The sequence below is a fragment of the Peromyscus eremicus genome, chromosome 9 (genome assembly GCF_949786415.1).
Source record: "Peromyscus eremicus chromosome 9, PerEre_H2_v1, whole genome shotgun sequence".
In the NCBI taxonomy this organism is placed as follows: Eukaryota; Metazoa; Chordata; class Mammalia; order Rodentia; family Cricetidae; genus Peromyscus; species Peromyscus eremicus.
In genome coordinates, this window is record NC_081425.1 from 75,831,994 (window position 1) to 75,855,403 (window position 23,410).

General features: G+C 38.7%; 1 protein-coding gene across 1 annotated transcript in view; it reads right to left on the bottom strand.

Annotated features, from left to right (window-relative positions):
- Window positions 1–367: 367 nt before the first annotated feature.
- The window catches only part of Styx (serine/threonine/tyrosine interacting protein), a 34,910-nt gene continuing 11,867 nt past the window's right edge, over window positions 368–23,410 (bottom strand). Inside the window, exons 4-11 of the mRNA XM_059273776.1 lie at window positions 20,313–20,410; window positions 15,916–15,976; window positions 15,394–15,430; window positions 14,785–14,824; window positions 14,660–14,710; window positions 12,161–12,233; window positions 8,002–8,095; window positions 368–3,720 (exon numbers count right to left, since the gene is read on the bottom strand). Coding sequence (XP_059129759.1) covers window positions 3,647–3,720; window positions 8,002–8,095; window positions 12,161–12,233; window positions 14,660–14,710; window positions 14,785–14,824; window positions 15,394–15,430; window positions 15,916–15,976; window positions 20,313–20,410 — 528 coding nt within the window. The 3' untranslated portion in view covers window positions 368–3,646. The remainder of the gene's footprint in view (window positions 3,721–8,001; window positions 8,096–12,160; window positions 12,234–14,659; window positions 14,711–14,784; window positions 14,825–15,393; window positions 15,431–15,915; window positions 15,977–20,312; window positions 20,411–23,410) is intronic.

Sequence of the window (23,410 nt, forward strand, 5' to 3'; positions counted from 1 at the left end):
CTAATGAAAGTAACAGTTTTGTCTTCAGAAATCCTGTAACCTTGACAGGGCTTCATTAAGTTTTACCCATGTCAAATAAGCCTCCCCCAAAGTGAAAATTGAGTACCTTACTCTATTGCTTACCTTTAAACTCTGGGGTAAAACCATCTACTATGTTAGTATTTCAACAATCCCATGGAGTCTTTGAGGTCTTCTCTTAATCCCCCTTCACAGAAACAGTTGTATTATGTCACCGACTGAAAACAGTTTCAATATTAAATGTTCACTCACCCTTCTTAATATGTGGGAGTAAAGCTGGGTTACTTTTACCCAGAAGACAAAGAAGTTTTGAGGCATAAGGAGTATGAATGAGCTTCTCAATCATCTGTTGAGGTACAATGGCACAACAGTTTTAATACAACCACCAGTCTTCACAAAATAATTTTAATACTTTGTGCCCAGGCTAGCAGCATCTTGCATCTGTGACATTCCTATACATACAGAAGCATTTCATCTGAGTACAAATGTTAAAAGCAGAGTAATGTAAGCCATTGCCTATACAGAGGTAAAGAGACACTGTATGTTATTTTTCTTGAATCATTTTTTGCTGCATAGTAAATTGCAATTACATGTCAGTATCATGTTACTGATTGAGAAAACACTTTGAACTGTGAGGTATGGCAGCTCCCTGTGAGGGAGCTTAACATGTAAACCTGAATATTTTGAGTGATTTTTTTTTCTTTAGCTGCCATGAATGGGAAAGACAAAGAATATCCAGCACTCAAGACTCTAGAAACTTATTTTCCTAATTAAAAAAATAAATAAAATCCTTGAGTAAGTCTCAGCTATTTCCTATCATTTCCTTATTGGAGTGTTGTTAAATGGACAAAGATAACGTAAATACTGAAGTGAAGCTATGCTTTAGGCTCATGGATTAAACCAGTTTAAAAAAAAAAATCCTTCAGGTAACTGCTCATTTACTTTACATCAAATTGAGATCCTAATATATACATCTCAACTTCATAATTCAAGATTGCACTTAAAAACTTCTAATTAGTTTGAATTACCATAGTAATTAAACAATCAGGAACCTTATGTTTTCTTACAAAGGACATGCTTAGCATTTTCTGACATTTCTTCTAGACTCAGATTAAGCACAACCCCATACCCCTGCAAATGAATTTTCTGCTCTACTAGTGGTTGAAAGTTCGTAGCAAAGCTATCACACTTGAACATTCCTACCACAGAGTTGGTACAAGTCAACATCTACTAGACAAGAAATTAACAGGAATCAGTGAAACTAAGAGAAGACCCACCCCCACTCCAAAGTTTCCAGTATCTATCTCAAAACTTTCAAAATGAGGATAATGAAGTTCCCTATGTTTTGATAAAAATGTACTTTTAATTCTGAACCCAGATGACTAATTTACTGCTGAAACTGGGTGGACATTCATTATTCAGTTCTAGAGAATACAACATGATTGGTTAAGTTTATCACAGTTGGCTGTTACAAAACATCACTGGAAACGGAACCTAAGACAGCTACTTAGTAAACACAGTGGAAGAAAACAAGAAACTTGCAGGCTTCTTAGGAAAGAAGGAACCTCACTGTTCACATCAACTGTGCTCAACATGATGGCAGTCCCGAGTGTCTGAGACTATCTCCAGTATATCGTGTTGGATAGGCACTTCACGTGAGAACATAAAAATGACTGGTTAGAAAAATGGAAGATTACCAGCTACAAATGACTATCAATAGCCTACTCTGTAATTTTGGCCAGACTCCTAAAGAAGAGTATGTATTTTTATGAAACTTAAGAATATTTCAAATGTCTCATCTTGAAAAGTCATTTTATACGGAGATTACTTTAAGCACAATTTCTGTTCAATGAGTCATAGATTATGAGTTGACTGCAAGAGAGATCTTTTGTTGACCTGTCCAGTGATGGTGAGTACATAGGAAGTTTTGAACGCTGAATGTAATCCTGACTCCACTAGCCCAGCACACCAGTGACACAACAGAATAGTGGATCCCAATGCTGGTTTTGGGGGGAAAGGTGAGAGATGGGATGCAAACTCCGAAGAGGAATTACCTCTAGTTAACAGTAACTCTGGTTTATAGTCAGGCTCCCACTGTGCAGGACAGAGCCTTCTCTGTATTGTTACAATAACTAACTAAGTCTGACAGGCTGCCTGCACAGTGCCTCATGGTACCCTGGAAATGGACAGCTCTCATTCCCAACAGGAAAGCACCTCGAGAGAGGACTGAGAAATGTCAACTATAAAGGAGCTGTGTTTGTGCTACCCTAAAGTCATCAGATACAAAAAGTTAAAAACACTTCTCTCTTCTGCACATCACACTTAAAATAGCAAAATGGGGTTTGTAGAACAACTCTTATACATATAGATTAAAAACATGGAAAACTAAAGAGCCATAAAGTTACTTAGCTAATGCAAATTATGGGGTAAACTTGAATGAATTTAAGAACAAGTCAAAACAGTAATTTACAATACCCTGAAGCCATCCACAAACTGCTTTATCCAATGAATCTCCTAAGCAAAGCTGTCAGCTGAACAACCTCACAGAAGCAAGACAACGTGAAACGAAGAAATAAATGTTTCCTTCCAAATCATTGACTTTCTTCAAACTTCACAGATTCAGTTTAATTTATGGTTTAAAAACAGATTACAGAAAATGTTAGCTTTTCACTGCTCTAGATACTAATTTAGAGGTCATGAGGATTTAATTGTTGATTCAAGGCACTTTTCTTTTGGGGGTTTCATATTGAAGAAACAGTGCTACATTGGTTTGGTTTCTTAAGAGTCTATTTTGAACCATTTTGGACAAAGGTAAAAAGGGCTAGGCAACTCTGAAAAGACCAAGTCAACATTTGGCTTAAACAAACAACAAAAAGAAAAAAATAGAGATGGAAATAGAACACTACCCTTATATTTGAGTATCTGGTTTTGGAAAGTAAGACCTCTTTCTTCGATCATTACAACTTTTTTTTCTTGTTTAGAATAAGGAAGGCAAGTAGAAAGGAAGTATTCATTGGATTAGTAATGTAGTTGATGAAAGTCATGATTTAAAAATAAAGGGCTAAGAAATTTCAAAAAATGGTAATTAAGTTACTGAATTATATTAAAAAATGTGAAAGAGTTCTACATTTTGTTAATGTTTCTGTAAGAGGCTCCATCAGAAAAGTGAACTGTAAAATTACTTTAAATGTAATATGTATAACACAAAATGAGTTTTTAGGAAACATTAGGAAATTTGTTATAAATTATCCAAAATTTATAAACAAGTCCCCCTAACTTGCATTTTGCTCTAAGTAAATAACTTTATATCATACAAATAAATTTCAAGTATGAAAAGTGCATTATTGCAATAATACCTCTTTGCAAGTCCAAAATTCTTGGTTTACGATAAAACCGTAAAGTCGTTTTTTGTTTTGTTTTGTTTGTAAAGTAAACCCATCACCCATCATCGCCATCTACTGTAGAAGTCCACCATCTTAAAGTGTTGCTCAACAAGTTGCAGAGAAACATGTCTGGAAGCAACATATAATTGAAAAGAAACTATTTGTGTTTTTACCACTTTACAATTATCACTAGGATTCTCTCCTTTCCAAAAAGAAATTCACATCCGTGGATCAGTCCTCAGAGGTCAGCCATTCTGTGCTGCTGCCACTTGCATGTTTCCAAAATCATCCTCTTCCTCATGTGTTCTCTTCAAACTACCTAAAGGTTACCGAATGATACAAAAGAAAGGCAAAACTTACATGAGTTCATTTCAGACTACAGGCAGCAAAAAATCTGTTCTTTCACTAAGTGATACAGTACAAGTGTTACCAAAATTTCATGCTTGAATTTAGGGCAAACTTTAGTCAATTCTTTATGTTGCATCATGAAGTAAAGTTACATTGGCAACTTAATGTCTTAGGTATTGCATATAATAAACATCAGTTTTAAAATAGCATAAAAAGTAGAACTTTTCAAGAGTCAGTGGTACATTAAATCTGCTTATCACCAACTTTATGCTGTTGAGGCAACATAAACATGTCGTAGGACAGCACATCTAGTAGGTGAGTTTGTGTACATATGATTTTTAGTTATAATTTCCTGTTCACACAGTTGCTGTTATGAAGTAAAGCAGTTGAAGATATTTTTCTGCTAAAGCTGTGGCTTTCTCATCCAGACTGATGGGTTAGGAGCAATGATTAAGAGATCGGATTGAGCCGGGCGGTGGTGGCGCACGCCTTTAATACCAGCACTCGGGAGGCAGAGGCAGGCGGATCTTTGTGAGTTCGAGGCCAGCCTGGTCTACAGACCAAGATCCAGGAAAGGCACAAAGCTATACAGAGAAACCCTGTCTGGAAAAACAAAAAAAAAAAAAAAAGAAAAGCAAAACAAGAGATCGGATTGATTTCCTACACCAGAGACCACTGTACAGAAACATCCCACAACGAAAGAAAATTATCTCTACATGCCTGTAGTTACATTCAGAAAAGGGTCTCGCTGGATGGTGGTGGCACAGGCCTTTAATCCCAGTACTTGGGAGGCAGAGACAGGTGGATCTCTGAGTTCAAGTCCAGCCTGGTCTACAGAGCGAGATCCAGGACAGGCGCAAAGCTACAAAGAGAAACCCTGTCTCAGAAAGAGAGAGAGAGGGAGAGAGAGAGAGAGAGAGAGAGAGAGAGAGAGAGAGAGAGAGAGAGAGAAAGGGGGTCTCCTGGAGGGAAACCTGAAGGAACAGTTAAACTGGGAGTCAACTGTGCTCTGTGACTAACGACAGCATGGCTGTAGATTTAGAGTTGTGCTAAATCATAATATAATTCAGACTGCAAATTCAACCACGTGATTGCTACACTAGAAGATTAATAAAGATGTAAATATAGTATCAACAGAGTAAAAATGGAAAGAAACTCCTAAAGCTATATACAGGTGATAGGAGTTTCAGGCGCAGTGATGCACTTCTCCAGGACTCCCCGACTACGGGTTGGAGAAGAGTGCACTAACCCTGCCTCATTCGAGGAGATGGCATCTAAGCTGTGTGGAAGAACAGCGAAGATGAATCTTACGCACAGTAATAAGAAAACCACTGCAGGAGACCATCCATTTAGTTTTTGAGGGTAGACACAAAGAGGAACACAAACTGAAAAGCCAGAAGTGCTTTTACTACATAGGGGAACCTTTGCTACCTGTGGCTCTGCATAAGAACCATTAGATCTCCCAGTCTACACTTCTTCGAGAACAGTCAATGAAGTCTTTGGCCAAACCAAAACATCATTACAAGTAAGAAAATAAATTTGACTACAATATACAGAATATACCAGGATAATCTGGCTCAGAGGCTCGTGTTGACCTAACTAGCCTTTGTTTAAAGTACTATTTGGATGAAGTGTGATTTAAAGATTTTGGCAAAGTGAATGCCCACACACTCCAGAAGAGAATTTGACATTGCTGCTGCTGTTGTTGCTGTTATAGGAGAGGCAACCACTGCTGCTACTGTTTCTGGGATTACCATTTCATAATTGGTTACTACAGCTAGCACAATGGAAACCCTGGCAGCAAAAGTAGCTACCACAGTTAATCTTTCATTTTATTGGGCATGATAAATTTAATTCAATAGTTATATACATTTCGATTGGCTTTGAAAATTATAAATTTATAAACTCAAGTTCCATTTGCTTTTGGGATACCATCTTACAAGGACTCCAATTTTCAGTAAGGCTCGTTAAGGAAGGGAATGGCTCAGTTGCCTTTAGCCTACTGGTGGGTGGGATAGGACCTCTGTTGGTCTTTTCTGTGTCGAACACACAGACCGCAAGCCCAGTGCCACTTTGAGATCTTTGGCAGCAGTTAACTCTGCAGCTCACACACGATTGAGCCTGTATGATAATGAGTATTCAGAGAAGGGTAATGTGTGGTGGGGCGCTCACCACCCTAAGACAGAGGGCCTGTGTGGCCTGGGCAGGCGTCTCCATGATGGGTAAGGTGACCTGCTGATGTCCCACGCAACCTAAGTCAGAAGCTCATTTTTTAGTAAAAGGGGGACCTGTAGGTCCCTGGCCCCCTTTTTGGGTAACTGTTGCCTTGCTTGCTGACACTGACCTTAATATCCTCCTTATGCTAATTCCCTGCCGGGTTCCACCCTCCTGAATACTTCAGGGAAATTCCTTGTCTGCATATCCTGCATAATGGGCATTAACAGCTTAGATGCAAGATTGTAAAACATCGGTAGCGAACTTCTGCCCTCCGGGGTTCTCCCATTGTGCTGTAAGCCTGTACCTTCAGACCTCCTCCCTCCTTCAATAAACTGCATTCGGCATAAAACAAACAAACAAACAAACAAAAAACAAACAAACAAACAAAAAACAAAAACAAAAAAGATTCTGGCAAACACTACAGTGTTGAAACAGTGATTGAAGAGAGGGTCAAGATTAAAGAGTCAAGGATAGCTGGGAAGCTGAGCCCAAAAAAGGAATGTCTGGCCTGAATGGTGTGTTCTGGACTTGTGCTTAAATGCCAGCTCAACAATAGGCCCATAACCTGCTCTAATCTTACAAGAACTGTTACAAATGAGCAGTAAGAACTTGGAAAAGAAGATAAAAAGTTGAGAGTTTGCTTAGACTGTTAACTATGAAATAAGTGGATCAGAGGAGAGAGCAAAGGAGTAGGTGGGTATGGTGGTACACACCTTTAATGCCAGCACTTGGAAGATAGAGGCAGTTCTCTGCTGTACCATGTGGGTCCAGGAGACGAGACAGGTTGTCAGGTTCAGTAGCAAGCACTGTAACCCACTGAGCCATTTCACCAGCTAAGTTCCAGGTCAGCCTGGTCCACACAACCAGTTTTGGGACAGCCAGTGCTACATAGTGAGACCCAGTCTCAGAGCAACCACCAAGTGGAGGGATGGCTCAGCAGTTAGGAACACTAGCTGCACTTGCAGAGACCTAGGTTTGATTCCTAGTATTTACTTGGTGGCTAATACCCACCTATAACTGCAGTTCCAGGGATCTGCTGCCACCTTCTCATCTCTTCAGAAACGAGACATGCATATGTGCATATAGGTACATACATGCAGGCCAAACACTCACACACATAAAATAAAAAAATAAAGCTTAAAAACAACAACAAAAGCCCAGAATAGTAGTAGTGAAAAATTGAGGTAGCTTGCATTAGTTAATACTGTTGAACTTTAAACAGTTTCATGCATAAATCATTTCTTTCATTTTGTTCTGAGGCAAAGTCTTATATGATCTTCCTGCCTCCGTCACCCAGTGCAGGATTATAGGTATATGCCACCACACACAACAACCACTTTTTTTTTTGTTTGTTTGTTTTGTTTTTGGAGACAGGGTTTCTCTGTGAAGTTTTGGAGCCTGTCCTGGTTCTCGCTCTGTAGACCAGGCTGGCCTCGAACTCACAGAGATCTGCCTGGCTCTGCCTCCCCAGTGCTTGGATTAAAAGCATGTGCCACCACTGCCTGGCCACTTTTTATTTTTTTAAAGCTTTATTTATTATGTACACAGTGTAGTCTGCATGTATGCATTGCAGGCCAGAAGAGGGCACCAGACCTCATTACAGATGCTTGTGAGCATCATGTCGTTGCTGAGAATTGAACTCAGGTCCTCTGGACGAACAGCCAGTGATCTTAACCAGTGAGCCATCTCTCCAGCGCCCCCAATAACCACATTTTTTGTGTCAGACAAGTCAGGCAGACTGTGCTTATTTTAATCTGTACAAGTTTTACAACTTAACAGTCTGAAAATTAAACCAAGTAGATACATACTCTTCAAATGGCTATTATAATTGTCTCTGCATTATAGTTTATGTACATCAGAGGTACATACACTGTTTATTCACTAGACAGCTAATCCTTTTGAAACTGTAAATAGTATATTCAGCGTTTCTAAACATCTCAGATTGCTCAGTAGTACATTGAATGTTTATCAGATGCTTTTCTACTCCCCACCAGTACCTTTCTCTTCAATCTTCTGAAAAAGAAAACACCCTTACCTGTGGTACCAGAATGAACAGATAAGGACCTTTCTATCTGGAGTGGTGACATCATCTGTATTGTTAATTTTGCTAAGTAGATGGCTTCGTATTCCTAAAAAAAAAATACCTTAATTAGTTCAGATGCACATTTATATTCTTAAATACCCAAACAATGGTTAATGTGGACATTTGTATTCTTAATTTACAGCCAAAGGGCTGGTACCATAGTCTCACAAACGGAATGAAGTATGGTGATATTTTATTTGTATGTTAATAAATAAAAGTGCCTAGGGGTCAGAGCTACTAGCAAGCCATAGCAGAAGTCTGGCGGTGGTAGCACACGCCCTTAATCCCAATCACATGACAGGCAGATCTCTGTGTGTTCAAGGACACCACCAGCATGGAGACACATGCCTTTAATCTCAACACCAACCATAGAGACCTGGAGGTCTGTACAGACAGGCAGTGTCGAGGAGGTCATATGGTTGGGCTTACAACCAATGAGAAGGCAGAACAGAAAGTCAATAAAAAGACAGACACACAGGAAGTAGGTCTCTTTCAGAGGGGAAGGACAGCAGCGGCAGCAGTGAGGGGTAAGAAAGGGTTTTAGTCTCAGCTCTTAGCTACTGCTCTGACCTCTTGGGCTTTTAACTCTGCATTTGACTCTGTGTTTCTTATTTACTAAGACCGTTACATCCACATGAAGGTTCACAATTCCTACCTGGTAACTGTCAAAAGATTACTGATAATTAGAAATTCAATAGTGCCAATAGCTCACTGCCAGACAGAATGGATCTTCTGCCACTGGGGCATTAGCCATAATGGTCTAATTCTATGTTAAAATAGTACAAAGGGTAGAGGGACCTAAACTTAAATCTGTAATCTTATTAAATGGTTCTAAGAATCAACAAAAACAAAATTCTCCTTTCCTAGTTTTCCTTGAACAAACTGTCCCACAGGGACTTCAAATTCTTTGAAATAGGGGATCACTCCTTCCTTCTGCAGTCTTCACCCAACACCTCTGAGAGCAGACCACTGGGATCTTCCTTTTTTAGTTTTATTTCCTCATCCTCTGCATGCCTGAGTGCCCTAGTGTTCTGCCTTTGAAATGGTTTTTTTGTTTGTTTGTTTGTTTTGGAGGCAGAGTCGCAAAGAACCCTGGCTGACTTCCAATGTGCCATTTGGTTGAGACTGGCCTTGATCTTCTGACCCTCTTTTCCTGGACTTACAGGTGTATGAGCATGGCTAATGCAACTACATCAAACGCTCCTTTACCCTGCTACTGGAATCTGAACCTGAAGCCCTGTCCATGCCAGCAAGCTAGGTCAGAAGCAGGCTACCACTAGCTATATTCCCGTCTTAACTCTTCATCCACTCCTTACACACAGGAGTCTGTCTCCTGAATACATGTGTGTAACTGTGTACTTCCTCTCTATTCTTTCTAACCTTGATAGAATCAAATTCTCAGAGGCTAGGATAGGAGTGTAGCACTTGTCTAGCATGTACAAGGTTATTAGTTTAATGCTCTGCAACAGAAAACCAAGTAAAAAAGAAAACAAAAAAACAAAACCCCAACTCTTGATTTTACTCTGCAAATCACCCCTTGTTTCCTCTCTAACAGTGATGAGCCATCTTGGAGTTGTTCAATCAAAAGACAGATTCATCTTTATCCTCACACCCTCAGAACCTATATCCATCAAGTATCAAGTCCTGCCAGCTAGCAATGCTTTCCAATAAACCCAGTAGCTCATCTGTTTTTCCTCTGCTACCACTTTTGTTTAAACCAATCTTTTTGTATTTATTATTTTTGTCTATATGTACATGCATGTGGCAGCATACTTGCTACAGCACACATGTGGAGGATAGAGTACCAATGTGTGGAGCTGGTTCTCTTTTACCTTTACAGGGATTTCAGGGATCAGGATCATGGCCTTAGGCGTGTACTGTAAGGTGGCAAGTGCCTTTCCTCACTAAACCATCTCACCAGCTCCTAGGATTCTCTCTTGACTTCTCTTAATTCCTTTAAACTGGTCTACTTGCTTCTGGCAGTTGTCCTCAATTTTCTCTATAGTCCACATTGAAGATATTAGCCAGAATGACCAGATTTTCTCATAAGAAAGCACTTCTCTACTTGAATGTCAACTATGGCAGGAAGGTTTCTACCAGCATCACCACAAACCCAAGAGTAACAAGTTGTGGGGCTGGAACGAAGGCTCAGCGATCAGTACTGTCTGCTTTCAGAGGACTGGAGGTTCAGTTCTCAGCAACAAAATGGTGGTTCACAGCCATCTGTAACCCAGTCCCAAGGTATCCAAGGGCACCAGGCACATGCCCATGTACACAACACACCCATACACATAAAAAAGTAACACACTGCACTGAAATGGTATGATGACTCTAAGGTCGTTATGTAATACAGTACACCTTCAGCTCTACTGTAGTCTTAGGAGACCACCATTGTATATGTGGTCCATTAGCATGGAAACATTTTGTGATCAGTGACTGTGTATTACAAAAATATGCTCAAGATATATTATCTTCTAAACACATTCATTCAAATATACTTAATTTCTATATATAATTTTTTTAAGATTTATTTATTACGTATACAGTGCTCTATCTGCATGTACACCTGCAGACCAGAAGAGGGCAACATATCTCATCACAGGTGGTTGTGAGCCACCATGTGGTTGCTGGGAATTGACCTCAGGACCTCTGGAAGAACAAGCAGTGCTCTTAACTGCTGAGCCATCCCTCCAGCCCCTGTAATATTTTTGTGGACAGTCTCTGCTATGCAGCCCTGGATGTCCTGACTTACTATGTAGACCAGGCTGACCTTGAACCTGCAGTGATCCTCCTGTCTCTGCTTCCTAAATGGAATTATAGAATATGACCTCACACATGGTTTCTTCAAGATATATTATTAAAAGGACTTACTTTACATCTGATTCTTACACACTGCTAAATTTTTATTTTATCATATTATATCCTATTTTTTCAAGTACAACAATATGCTGTAAAATGAATGTTTTCTTACAAGGCCAAAAAGAAAAAAAAAAGCAAAGAAACTTATAACGTATGTATCAAGTTCAGCAAGACCTGAGACCCACCAGGCGGTGGTGACACATGCCTTTAATCCCAGTTCTCGAGAGGCAGAGGCAGGCGGATCTCCACAAAAAAACAAAACAAACAAATGTAAAACAAAATAAAAAAATTTTTGAAGTTTTCTGTACTGTAAAATTGGTGTGTGTTTGGGGAAGCTGGGCAATGGTGGCACACGCCTTTAATCCCAGCACTCGGGAGGCACAGCCAGGTGGATCTCTGTGAGTTCCAGGTCAGCCTGGTCTACAGAGTGAGATCCATGATAGGCACCAAAACTACATGGAAAAACCCTGTCTCTAAAAAACAAACAACAACAATTAAAAAAAAAAAAAAAAGGGCGGAGTTTAACACATTTTCTACCCTGTATATATTTTTGCTTTGCTTTTAGTTATTCATTTAAATTGACTGACTGGGAGAAGGAACACATTTGCAGTGTATATGAAGGTCAGAGGATAATTTGGTTCTTTGCTATAAGTACCTCAACCTTCTAAGCCATCTCCCCAGTCCTTCTCCATGTAGCCCTGGCTGTTCTAGAACTCACTCTGTAGACCAGGCTGGGCTCAAACTCAGAGATCTGCTTGCCTCTACCTCCTGAAAGCTGGAATGAAAGGTGTGGACCACCACCGCCCAGCTCTACCTTGTATTCAACAACACACTTTTAACCCATTTTCTTGATAATTTCAACTGCAGCCCAGGCTTGCCTGGAATTCATGACAATCCTCTAGGCTCAGTCTCTTGAGTGCTGGGATTTCAGACATGAGCTACCAGGGCTGGTTTAAGAAAAAAATACTTTTAAGGGATGAATGAAATGGTACATGCTTTTAATCCCAGTACTTGGAAGGCAGAGGCAGACAGATCTCTGTAAGTTTGAGGCCAGCCTAGTCTACATAAGAGTTTTTCAGGACAGCACCTATCTCAAAAAACCCAAACCAAAAGAAACCATTTAAGATGCAAATTGGAATAATCATCAATTTAATCATTATAGTAATATCAAGTATTTATAAAGTAAATTCTACACCAAAGATATATAGACAAGTCATTTTAATCCTTAAAGAGACTAGACATATTTCATTACCTGGAGTTGGTGGACAAATCCAGCATTAGGATTAATACAAAATCTCCTTTCTTGGACATAAGCAAATGCATCTCTGAAAACAGAGAAATTAAATTAATGTAAGGGAACTAGTTCATGAAATAATCTAATATTTTTACATTAAGAATTTGAAATTTCTCCTAAGGCTGGGGAAAGAGCTCTGTAGCATCTTAGCCATGTAAGGGCCTGGGTTCAATCCCCAATATAGCTGAAAAAAAAAAAAAAAAAAAAAAAACCCACATTAAAAATCACCTAAAAAGTGTGCCAAAGTAGGAAATCATAGTCATACAGTTTAATACTATAGAGTGGTGGTACATTGTAGTCGACAGACGCTAAACCAACTAACTTCTCAGTTCCTAGGCTCACCACCTATCACAGGGAAGTTGCTCAACTTTCTCGATGGTAAAACAGGTATTATACTGCTGATTTTGGAGGACTACTGTGAAGGTGAGAGAAGTGTAAAGCACTTTGTGCACATAGCATACCTGTCACATGCTCCAAAAGATTATGGACATTACTGATTCCAAATAATAAAGATAACATCAAATATAGTCTATTGATGCATGTTAAATATTTTTTCAAGTACTTTGTATTCAAATCTTTAAAAACTTTATCAATCAATTATTTTTGACAATTTCACACATGAATACAATCTCCCCTACCTCCTATCACCTCCCCATCACTATCATCCCACCCTGATTGCACTCTGGGGCTCTAGACCCTGCCTCTTCAGTCTACCAGTCCCTTTCAGGGAGTAATCATTTGCTGTGGGATGTTCTGTATGGCAAATGTGTTGCTAATTAGTCAATAAATAAAACGTTGATTGGCCATTGGCTAGGTAGGAAGTGTAGGCGGGACAAGGAGGAGAATAAAGCTGGGAAGTGGAAGGCTGAGTCAGAGAGACACTGCCAGCCACCACGATGAGAAACAGCTTGTGAAGATGCCGGTAAGCCACGAGCCACGGGGCAAGGTATAGATTTATAGGAATGGATTAATTTAAGCTGTAAGAACAGTTAGCAAGAAGCCTGCCACGGCCATACAGTTTGTAACCAATATAAGTCTCTGTGTTTACTTGGTCGGGTTTGAGCGGCTGTGGGACTGGCAGGTGAGAGAGATTTGTCCTGACTGTGGGCCAGGCAGGAAAACTCTAGCTACAATCATTTTTGGTGTTGTGACACTGTTGTGTAACAATTTCCTCCAAGGTTGAAACATTCCTTCCTGCAGGGAAGCTAACGCAAAAGACTCAACAGCTTCAGGAAGTCCCTTAAACTGATCAGACTCACTAACTCCTAGCTCCAAAGAGTCAAGACTGTTGAGAGTCACTCTCAGACAAGACAAGGTGCCTTGAAGAAGCAGATAAGTATTGAGCTGCCGGAAAGAGGTTTACACAGGAGGACAAAGTCACATGGGAAGTACAATCTCCGACCTTCAGTGTTCCAGGTTCCCAGCTTTTGTGAGCTGTCACCCAGGCTGGGGTGGGCTTTAGCAATGCAGCTCTTTGGTTCATTTTTGCTTCTGTAAGTAAGCCCTCACCCATATTTGTGTTAGTAAAATTCACTGGTTCACCAAGTTGGGTTGTGGTGATATCCATGCTTTTATCTGTCGTGGGCTCCATATCTGAGGTGAGTAGATGTGTGTTGCATCTTCACAGGAATAACCTTGTCATACGACATTTAATGTGTGACCCTGAGTTGGAACTATGTATTGGAGCCTGGTTGGGTCATTAATAGGTATATAACTGAAAGCCATGTTTTCCACTCTCCTTAAATCTATCAGAGGCAATTACTTAAAAAAACTGTACATGAGAGCTTTGCTTGTGTCATGTCTGTGTGCATGCAGGGCCTCCAGGAGGCCAGCAAAGTGTTCAACCCCTTGGAACTGTTAACAGACAGTGCTGGGTACTGAACCCGGGTCCTCAGCCATTTCTATAGCCCAAAGAGGTAAATACTCTTCAGTTTGGAAGGGATATAGAGCTGACAGGATTCTCAGCTTTCCTAAGACTAAGGTAATATTCTACACTAGCTTGGTTTTTATTACAAAGGTCCTAAATCTTTAAAAATCTATGTACTATGATTGTAAAAGATGGGTGATACAGACAATTTCTAATTAATTTTTCATTCAGTTCTTAATAAGAGTGGGACTTAAGGTATTTTTTTTCTTAGACACAGTCTCAATTTGTAGCCTTGGATATGCAGGCCAGGCTATGGCTTAAATTTTCAGTAATCCCTTTACTTTAGTCTGCTGAGTATTTTGACTACAGGCATATTCTACCACACCTAGTATACATCAATTGAAATAAAGTAAACACCAAAATTTGTATCCAGAGTTTTAAAACTGAAACAAGTTCCCTACTGGCAAATAGTTTTCCAGTTTTGACTAATCAATAACGACTATATTAAAAAAGAGAAATACTTAGCCGTAAAAGCCCAACTATTTCTATGAAGTCCACTTAAGTGAGGGTGAGTGAAGGTGCTCCCTTACCTGTACTTCATCCCGAATGTCTCCATGATGTATGCAATAACGAAGGCAGCACTGAAGACAGAGAAACAATTAGAAAAGACAGCTCACAACTAAACATAAAAGACAAAGATTGGCTACCTTCATACCTTCTGGAGATACCTGCATTCCCATGGACAAGAACTTTTCCTGAAAAAGTTTAAAAAATAGTTAATAATCTGAAAAAAACAGAGTTCGGGCATAAAATATACTAAAACCACATTATAAGGCTGCAGTGAGTCTTCCTTAAATATTCTATATCATGTACATGCCACTTAGCTATTAATTTTCAAGTCTTTATTTTAATTATGTAGAGAATACAATAGATTGGGAGAAATTGAAAGTAGTTCAGTGGAAACTTTTAAAAAGCATAACAAGATGTAATAGTGGGAAACACTGAAAATTGTCTAACATATAAAAATAGAATCTCCCTATCCTACATTTTGAAAAAAGTATCAACTAAAAAATAACAAACACTACTGCCTGGAGACATAGCTCCGTAGTTAAGAGCATTGTAGCTCTTGCAGAAGACCAAGTTTGATTCTCAGCACCCACATGGCAGCTTAAAACTGTCTGTACCCCAATTCCATGGGGTCAAGTGACCTCTTCCAGCCTCTGCAGGCACCAGGCACACATGTAGTGCACATACATACATGTAGGCAAAATACTCATACACATAAAATAAATAAATCTTTAATAACAGAAAAACTATTTTTTACCTCCATTTTGTAAGCTTCCATCAATAAACTCTTTAGTCTGAGGGCAAGAGACAACACGTTACAGTAAAACATGTGGAGTAAGATAAACATGTAATACAGTAAAACAAAAACAGGCTGAGTTTAAAAGATTCAAGTTTAATGTCAGCCTGAGTTATAGAGCAATACCTAATCTTTAAAAATCAAAACTCTTGGGCTGGCTAGATGGCTCAGCAGGTAAAAGTACCTACCACCAAGCCCAATGACCCGAGTTCCATCCTAGGACCCATGGTGGAAAGAACAGACTCCCAAAATCTTTCCTCTGATCTTCATATGCACAACAACAGTGTTCATGCATGAGCACACACACATAAAATGTAATACAATTATAAAAAACCTCAGTGATATTTTTGAAGTTTAAGTAATTCACTGTCTTTTTAAAGTAAACTTGCATTTTTTCAGCCATTACAACATAAAAGTAGTTTAAGAATCTAAATTAATAGGCCTAAATCATAAGTTTTAAGATATTAAAATACTTATACCTACCATAGGGAAAAAACGTATTATGTTTTCAACTGGATTATCTGCAATATCCAAAACTAAATATCTGAAAACAAAATATTTATGGTAAGTATACTCTCAGATAAATCTTCACACAAAAACTTGATGTTTTAAAACCAAAATAACATCTTATCTCTTTATTATAAAAAGGATAAATTATAATCATTATATTTCTATTGATCTTCATGCAAGCAACTCATGTATGTGAGGTCTGTGTATTAACAATTTGACTTTTTTGTTTGTTTGTTTTTGTTTTTGTTTTGAGACAGGGTTTCTGTGTGTGTAGTTTTGGTGCCTGTCCTGGATCTTGCTCTGTAGACCATGATGCTGGCCTCAAACTCACAGTGATCCGCCTGGCTCTGCCTCCCGAGTACTGGGATTAAAGGCGTGCGCCACTACTACCCAGCTAGTTTGACTTTTTTTAAAAAAATATTTTATGTTCACTGGTGTTCTGCCATGGGTGTTGGGTCCCTGGAACTGAAGTTACAGATAGTTGTGAGCTGCCATATGGGTGCTGGGACTTGAACCCGGGACCTCTAGAAGAGCAGTCAGTGCTCTTTAACCGCTGAGCTAGCCCCCAGTTTGACTTTTTAAGCTATTCTGTGAGCTCCACTTTCCTGTATATTTTTAATGTGTGAAGCTTTGTAATTTCTTTGAGAATTTCATACATGCATACAGTATATTTAGAGCATATTCATCCCCTGTCTCCCCATACACCTCCCAAATACAGACTCCACATCCTCCTCCAAACTTTACATCTTTTTAAAAACACTGCTTATTTCTTTTTTCCCTTTCATTTTCTTTTCTTTCCTTTTCTTTCTATGTAGCCCTGACTGTCATGGAAATTTGCCTCCCCAGTGCTGGGATTAAAGACGTATACTATGCCTGGTCTGATAATTATTCTTTAAAAAGACTTTATTATATGTATGAGTGTTCTGCCTGCATGTATGTATGTTACCACATGCGTGCCTGGTACTCGAGAAGGCCAGCGAGGACACTTCAAAGTGAAATTATGATGGTTGTGAGCCACCACGTGGCTTCTGGGAACCAAAACCAGGTGCTCTGCAAGGGCAGTCAGTGCTCTTAACCACTGAGCCATCTCTCTAGCCTCTAATAATTTTTCGATAATCACAAAAAGTACAAAATAATTTTTAAAATATCACATCTCTAAGGACTGTGCCATAGATTTATGTTGTCTGAGGACATTTAAAGCCTTGCAACACAGCACCTGAATTTCAGTATAAAATGTTTATCTAGTTAAAACAAAAACCGTAAGCAGTCAAAAGAGCCTCAGAAAGGAGCTAAAAAATTTATACAACAAGTAGATATACTCCTCATTCCCATTTCCCATTTCTATCTGAAGAGCAGAAGATGGTTCTCCAGAGTTCTGAAGGTGTTCCTTGCATCTGAAGGTTCAAGGACATGTCAAAGGAAGTCTAATGTTTGACTGAGGGAGAGGAGCAAAACAACAAAATGGTGTGGTGGTTCAGGCCTGTAGTTGTAGCATTTGGGGGGGGGGGGGGCAAGGCAGCAAGACTGCTGAGTTCCAGACTAGCCTGAGCTACTGAGATCCCAGTTTCAAAAAACAAAAAAACAAGAGGGTGGAGGGATGACTTAGCAGAAAGAAAAAAAAAATCTAACCGTGGAAAAGTTGTATAGGATGAAAAACAGATTCCTTACCATCCTGGACCATGATTTTCCCTTCTCAGAAACAACTACTCAAGCTTCAAGGGTGTTGATTCAGGACTTTTCAATGTACGTATAAGAATATATATAAACTTGGGGTTGGAGAGATGGCTCAGCAGTTAGGAGCACTGGCTGCTCTTGCAGAGGACCTGGGTCTGATTCCCAGCACCAACAAGGCAGCTCACAACTTTAACTCTAGTTCCAGGGGATCTGATGCCCTCTTCTGACCTGCACAGGCACACACATGGTACACAGATATACACACAGGCAAAACACCTATATGCATAAAGTATAAATATTTTAAATACTGAGACTATACATCTACATGTACCCTTCTTTGCTCTTGTAATCACTAAGATCAACACAAATGTCTATTTCACTCCTGTTTAGTTACATAATATTCTAATAGATGCTCATACATTTGAGTGCCTTATGTATATAGGTTACACTCATTTTTACAACCAGTAGAACAAGCATTAAGATATTTTTAATATTTGGCTTACATATTCCAAGTTTTAAAAAAAGATATTTTTAACAATTACTTTTATATAGACACAGAGTATCTCTATAAAGATATTAAAAAACATTGGTAATAGCTATCTCCCAATAACCAGGGGGCTCATTTACCTTTTATCTTTAGCATATGTAATATAGTCTTTTACCAATCATCTGTCTTATGAGTCAGTCTCAGTATGGAGCCCAGGCTGGCACTGAATTTATAATCTTCCTGCCTCAGCCTTCTGAGTGGTAGGATTATAGGCATGTACCACTAAGCTCAACTTTATTTTTAAAATGAATCTAAAATAACAAATATTAAGACCATTAATTATTCAACTGCACTTATTAGAAGATAAATGATAAGCTGGGTGGTGGTGGCGCACACCTTTAATTCCAACACTGGGAGGCAGAGGCAGGTGGATCTCTGTATGTTCAAGGTCAGCCTAGTCTACAAGAGTGAGTTATAGGATAGCCAGGGCTGTTATATAGAGAAATCCTGTCTCAAAAAATGGAAAAAAAAATAATAAAAATTTTAAAAAAACGAGAGAGCTAAAATCATATGAAGAAGTATTATAACTCCATCAGACTGGAAACAAATTTCCATATTTTATAACTTTGTCCTGGAGAAGTGCTAAGAGAATAGTTCCTCATCCTTGACAGTGAAATGTAAACTGATCTATTGCACTGGAGGGCAGTCTGCAACCTATTAAAATGTAATGTGCTCATATTCTTAGATACAACTGTACAAATTTACCCTATCAGTATATTCATGTATAAATTAAATGGCATGCACAAGGATAGTAATTAAATATTATGTAGACAAACGACATATATATATATATATATATATATATATATATATATATATATATATGAAAATCTGCAAATACAGAAATATCCAATAAGACATTGATTAAAGTTGGGCAAAGTGTGCATATAATCCCATATAAACCTTTAGGAAGCTGAGGCAAGAGGGTCATTCATTTAAGATCAGCCTTGGCTACACAAGACCCTATCTCAAAAAATTAAAAGAAAAGGAAAGGAAAGAATGGGTGGGTTTGGGGGAGACTGGGGAGATGGCTCTGTGGGTAGTGCACCAGCCATGCAAGTGTGAGGACCTGAGTTCAAATTCCCAGAACCATATAAAAAGTTGGGTGTGGGAGCTAGAGAAACAGCTCAGTAGTTAAGTGAACTGGCTGTTCTTCCAGAGGATGGTGGTTTGATTCCCAGCATCTACATGGTAGCTCACAACTGTAATTTCAGTTCCAGGGGACTTGATGTCCTCTTCCTGAAGTGTAAGTAATAAAAATTAAAATAAAATAAAGCTAAGTATGGGGGCTAGAGTGACGGTTCAGTGGTTAAGAGAACAGATTGCCCTGGAAGATGACTTCAATTTGATTCCTACATCCAAATATGACAGATAACTATCACCTGCCCCCCCCAAAAAAGGAAAAAAAAAGTGAGTTCCAGACTATTATACAGAGAAACCCTGTCTTGAAAAACAAAAACAAAAAAACAAACAAAAAAACAAAAACAAAACAAACAAATAAAACCCCAGTATCTTGAAAAGTAAAGCCAGGTTTAGAAGCTCACTTCCGTAAGTCCAATACTTCTATGGCAAATGGGAGGAACAGAGAGGAAACTCCCCAAAGCCTGTGGGCCAACTAACCTGGCATATGCTGCTGCAAACAAAAGACCAAGTCTCAACTCAGTTGTTCCTTGACCTCCATGTATAAGCAGGGGTGGGGGTGGGGAGGAAGAGCAGACTCAGAAACTATTAAAACAGCCTCATTTATAGGAATTAGCTTATATGCTTCTGAATGGACACAATGAAGAGATAACAGGAGATGCCTTTGGGGAAGGGGACTGACTATCTAGGAGGTAAGAGTACAGAAACATATATTTTAGTATATACCCTTTAAACTTCTAGAATTATGAACATGATTTAAATATTTTTAGTAAATTCTATCAAAATATATACCATATAGCTGATACTTACAAAATAGGTGGGTACAGAGGAAAGTTATATCATGTAATAAACTTGAAACAAGGACATTGCGGGACAGGCAGAATGCTTGCCTAACATGCTTGAGGCTCTGGGTTCAATCCTAAACACTTCAAAGATCCGCAACAATAATAAAACAACATTACATGCTTTGACATTAACATTTTTCTCTAAATCATAGCATAATTCTTACCTAAACAACTGTTGAAAGTTTGGTTTAATAAAGTTTGCTTCAATATTTTGTCGTATGCAAATTATATGAGTTATCCCATGTTTCTGTAATATAGGTAGCTATAAAAAATGGGGAGAAATAATAGTTTAAAATACAAAACATCACCTTACAATAATATGTGAGTTTGGAAACAGACAAGACTCATATCTAATCTTTAAGTACAGAAGATTAAAACTAATTTTATGGTAATCAACCTGATGTGATCCACACAACAATTCAATGATTCAAGATTAACACTCAAAATGTTCAAAATAGTTTAACATGGACACTATTTATGTTTAATTCTAGCACTTGATGACAACTTAAAGATAATTTGTCAAGAAACCAGTACTATTAACAATCGTGGCTGAAACCATTGAGCTTAGAATCATGAGAACCTAAGCTAGAAATCCCCACTCTGCCAATGACTTGTGGCTCAGTTCTGTTATGTGAGAATGAGGAAAACACTACCTTACCTGAGCAGTTATAATTATACAAGGAAAGAAAAGAAGTGTACTATAAAGTCTTAGTTTAAAAAGGCCGTGAGATGGAAATCCCATGTTGGAGTATGACCTCTCTCTATATGACAAAGAAAACCTTCTCACTCTGTGCCCATGTGACTCTAAAACAAGGAGACACTGTCAAAAGGCCAAAATCAGGCTCCCAGAAGCACACTGTGTGATTGGAGCACCACAACTGTAGGAGCAAGTAATCCATGCCACGGTATTTTATCAGAGGTGTCCAAACTGACTAAGACCATATCATTTTCAAAGTCTTAAATGTTAACTGACAGCAAATTTTCTTGTCAGTGTAGATCAGAGTTCAGTTATCTTTGTACTTTCTGAGTATACTCTGGGATATAAGCAGTAGTATTTAATGAATTACTGAGAAGTGTTTGACAGGATTAATAATAATCCAATGTTCTATATTCACAACCCCCAAAATTAATTCAGCATCCTTAATTTACACTTAATGATCAAGATGGGGTTTCTGCATCTATTTAATTTTACTTATATGAAAAACCACAAGAGGACATGAAGAAATCTGCTATAACTGGACATGGTGGCAGAATCCTTTAATCTCAGCACCTGGGAGGCAAAAGTAGGCTGTACATGTATCAACTTTGGTAAGAGAAAAGGTAGACTTTTGAATCTACTCAGCAAAGAGAAAAGAGAGAATATGGATATGATAAGATAAAAGATAGATTACTGAATCTACTTTTAAAAAGAAACCACTTGTTTTAAATAGGATAAGAAATGAATTTTTTTTGTCTGAATTTGTCAAATGTTAATGGACTGGACATTGTTAATGTAGGTAATGGAGTTTTTTTGTATGAATCTGTCAAATGTGAATGGACTAGACACTGTTGATGTAATTCTTGACTCTATATATTGTATATACTTAATAACTTTTTTTAATTTTAAACAAAAAAAGGGGAAATGTGGTTGACATACTGTGCACCCCAATAAACTTATCTGGGGGTCAAACAACAGAACAGACACTATATTAAACATGGGTTTAGGCAGTGGTAGCACACGCCTTTAATCCTAGCATTCCAGAGGCAGAGATCTACGCAGATCTCTGTGAGTTCAAAGCCACACTGGAAACAGACGGGCATGGTAACACATGCCTTTAATCCCAGGAAGTGATGGCAGGAAGCAGGTATACAAGGCATGAGGACTAGGAACTAGAGCCTTTGTTAAGCTTTTAGGCTTGTAGCAGCAGTTCAGCTGAGATCCATTTGGATGAGGACACAGAGGCTTCCAGTTTGAGGAAATGAGATCAGCTGAGGCACCAGCGAGGTGAGGTTAGCTGTAGCATGTTCTGTTTCTCTGATCTTTGAGCATTCACCCCAATACCTGGCTCCAGGTTTGTTTTTATTAATAAGACCTTTTAAGAGTCATCCTACACAGCTAAACACAAGCTAGAGAGGAAGGAGCCTCAGCTGAGGAAAGGCCTCCTCGAGATCCAGCTGTAAGGCATTTTCTCATTTAGTGATCAATGTGGGAGGGCCCAGCCCATGGTGGGTAGTGCCATCCATGGGCTGCTGGTCCTGGGTTCTATAAGGTGGGTTGAACAATCCAGTAAGCAGCTCCCCTCCATGGCCTCTACATTAGCTCCTGCCTCTGGGATCCTGCTCTGAGTTGCTGTCCTGACTTCCTTCAGTGATAAACAGCAATGCTAAAGTTAGGTTTCCTTCCCAACTTGCCTTTTGGTCATGTTGTTTTGTTGAAGCAATAGAAATCCTAACTAAAACACAGGCGGTGGATCTGAGTGAGGTCAGCCTGGTCTACAAAGCAAGTTCCAGGTTGGCTAGAGTTACATAATGAGACCCTGTCTCAAACAACAACAAAAAGCAAAGCAAAGCAAGAAATCGCCTTTAAAAGCTTTGAATGCACATTAGACTAAGTAAAGCAAACCTTATCAGAATGAATTTCTAATGTAATAGCGCAAAGAGTATTTATACCTCTCAATAGATGCATTTATATTTAAAAAAACTTAAATACAAATAGACAAAAATTATAAAAAGAAATAAATCAGTGGTTACCAAGCACCTGAATTTATCTCTTTTATTTAAATGGTGTTTGAATGTAGTAAAGAGATATGCTTTAAGTAAATCAATCTTGAAAAAGGATTTTATTCCTCTGGGTTTCTTTATCCTCACTATTTTTATTGTTGAAAAGTACTTTTTTGGAGGTCGTATGAGAAGAAATTTGGGCTATATTAAGGTAACTCAGATTGAGCTATATAAACACAAACACAAAGACCTGAGTTGGGAAAAGGATTAACGGGAGTCAGTGGGGGACAGGAAAGGGTAACAGATAAGTGTTTGAATATGATCAAATGTAACATGTAACAAAATGTCATTGTGAAACCCATTATTAGGCATAATTATACATTCTAATAAGGGCACAACCAGCACTGGTCAACATTACATTATTATGGCAATAGCTTTGCTGACACCATCTTCTAGGAAATCAAACCTTTATTTGCTTATTCACTTTTATACCACCTACCCTTTCCAGCTTCTTTGTTGGTCACCTCAACTCTCTAGAACCTTCCAATTTCAAGATGACTCT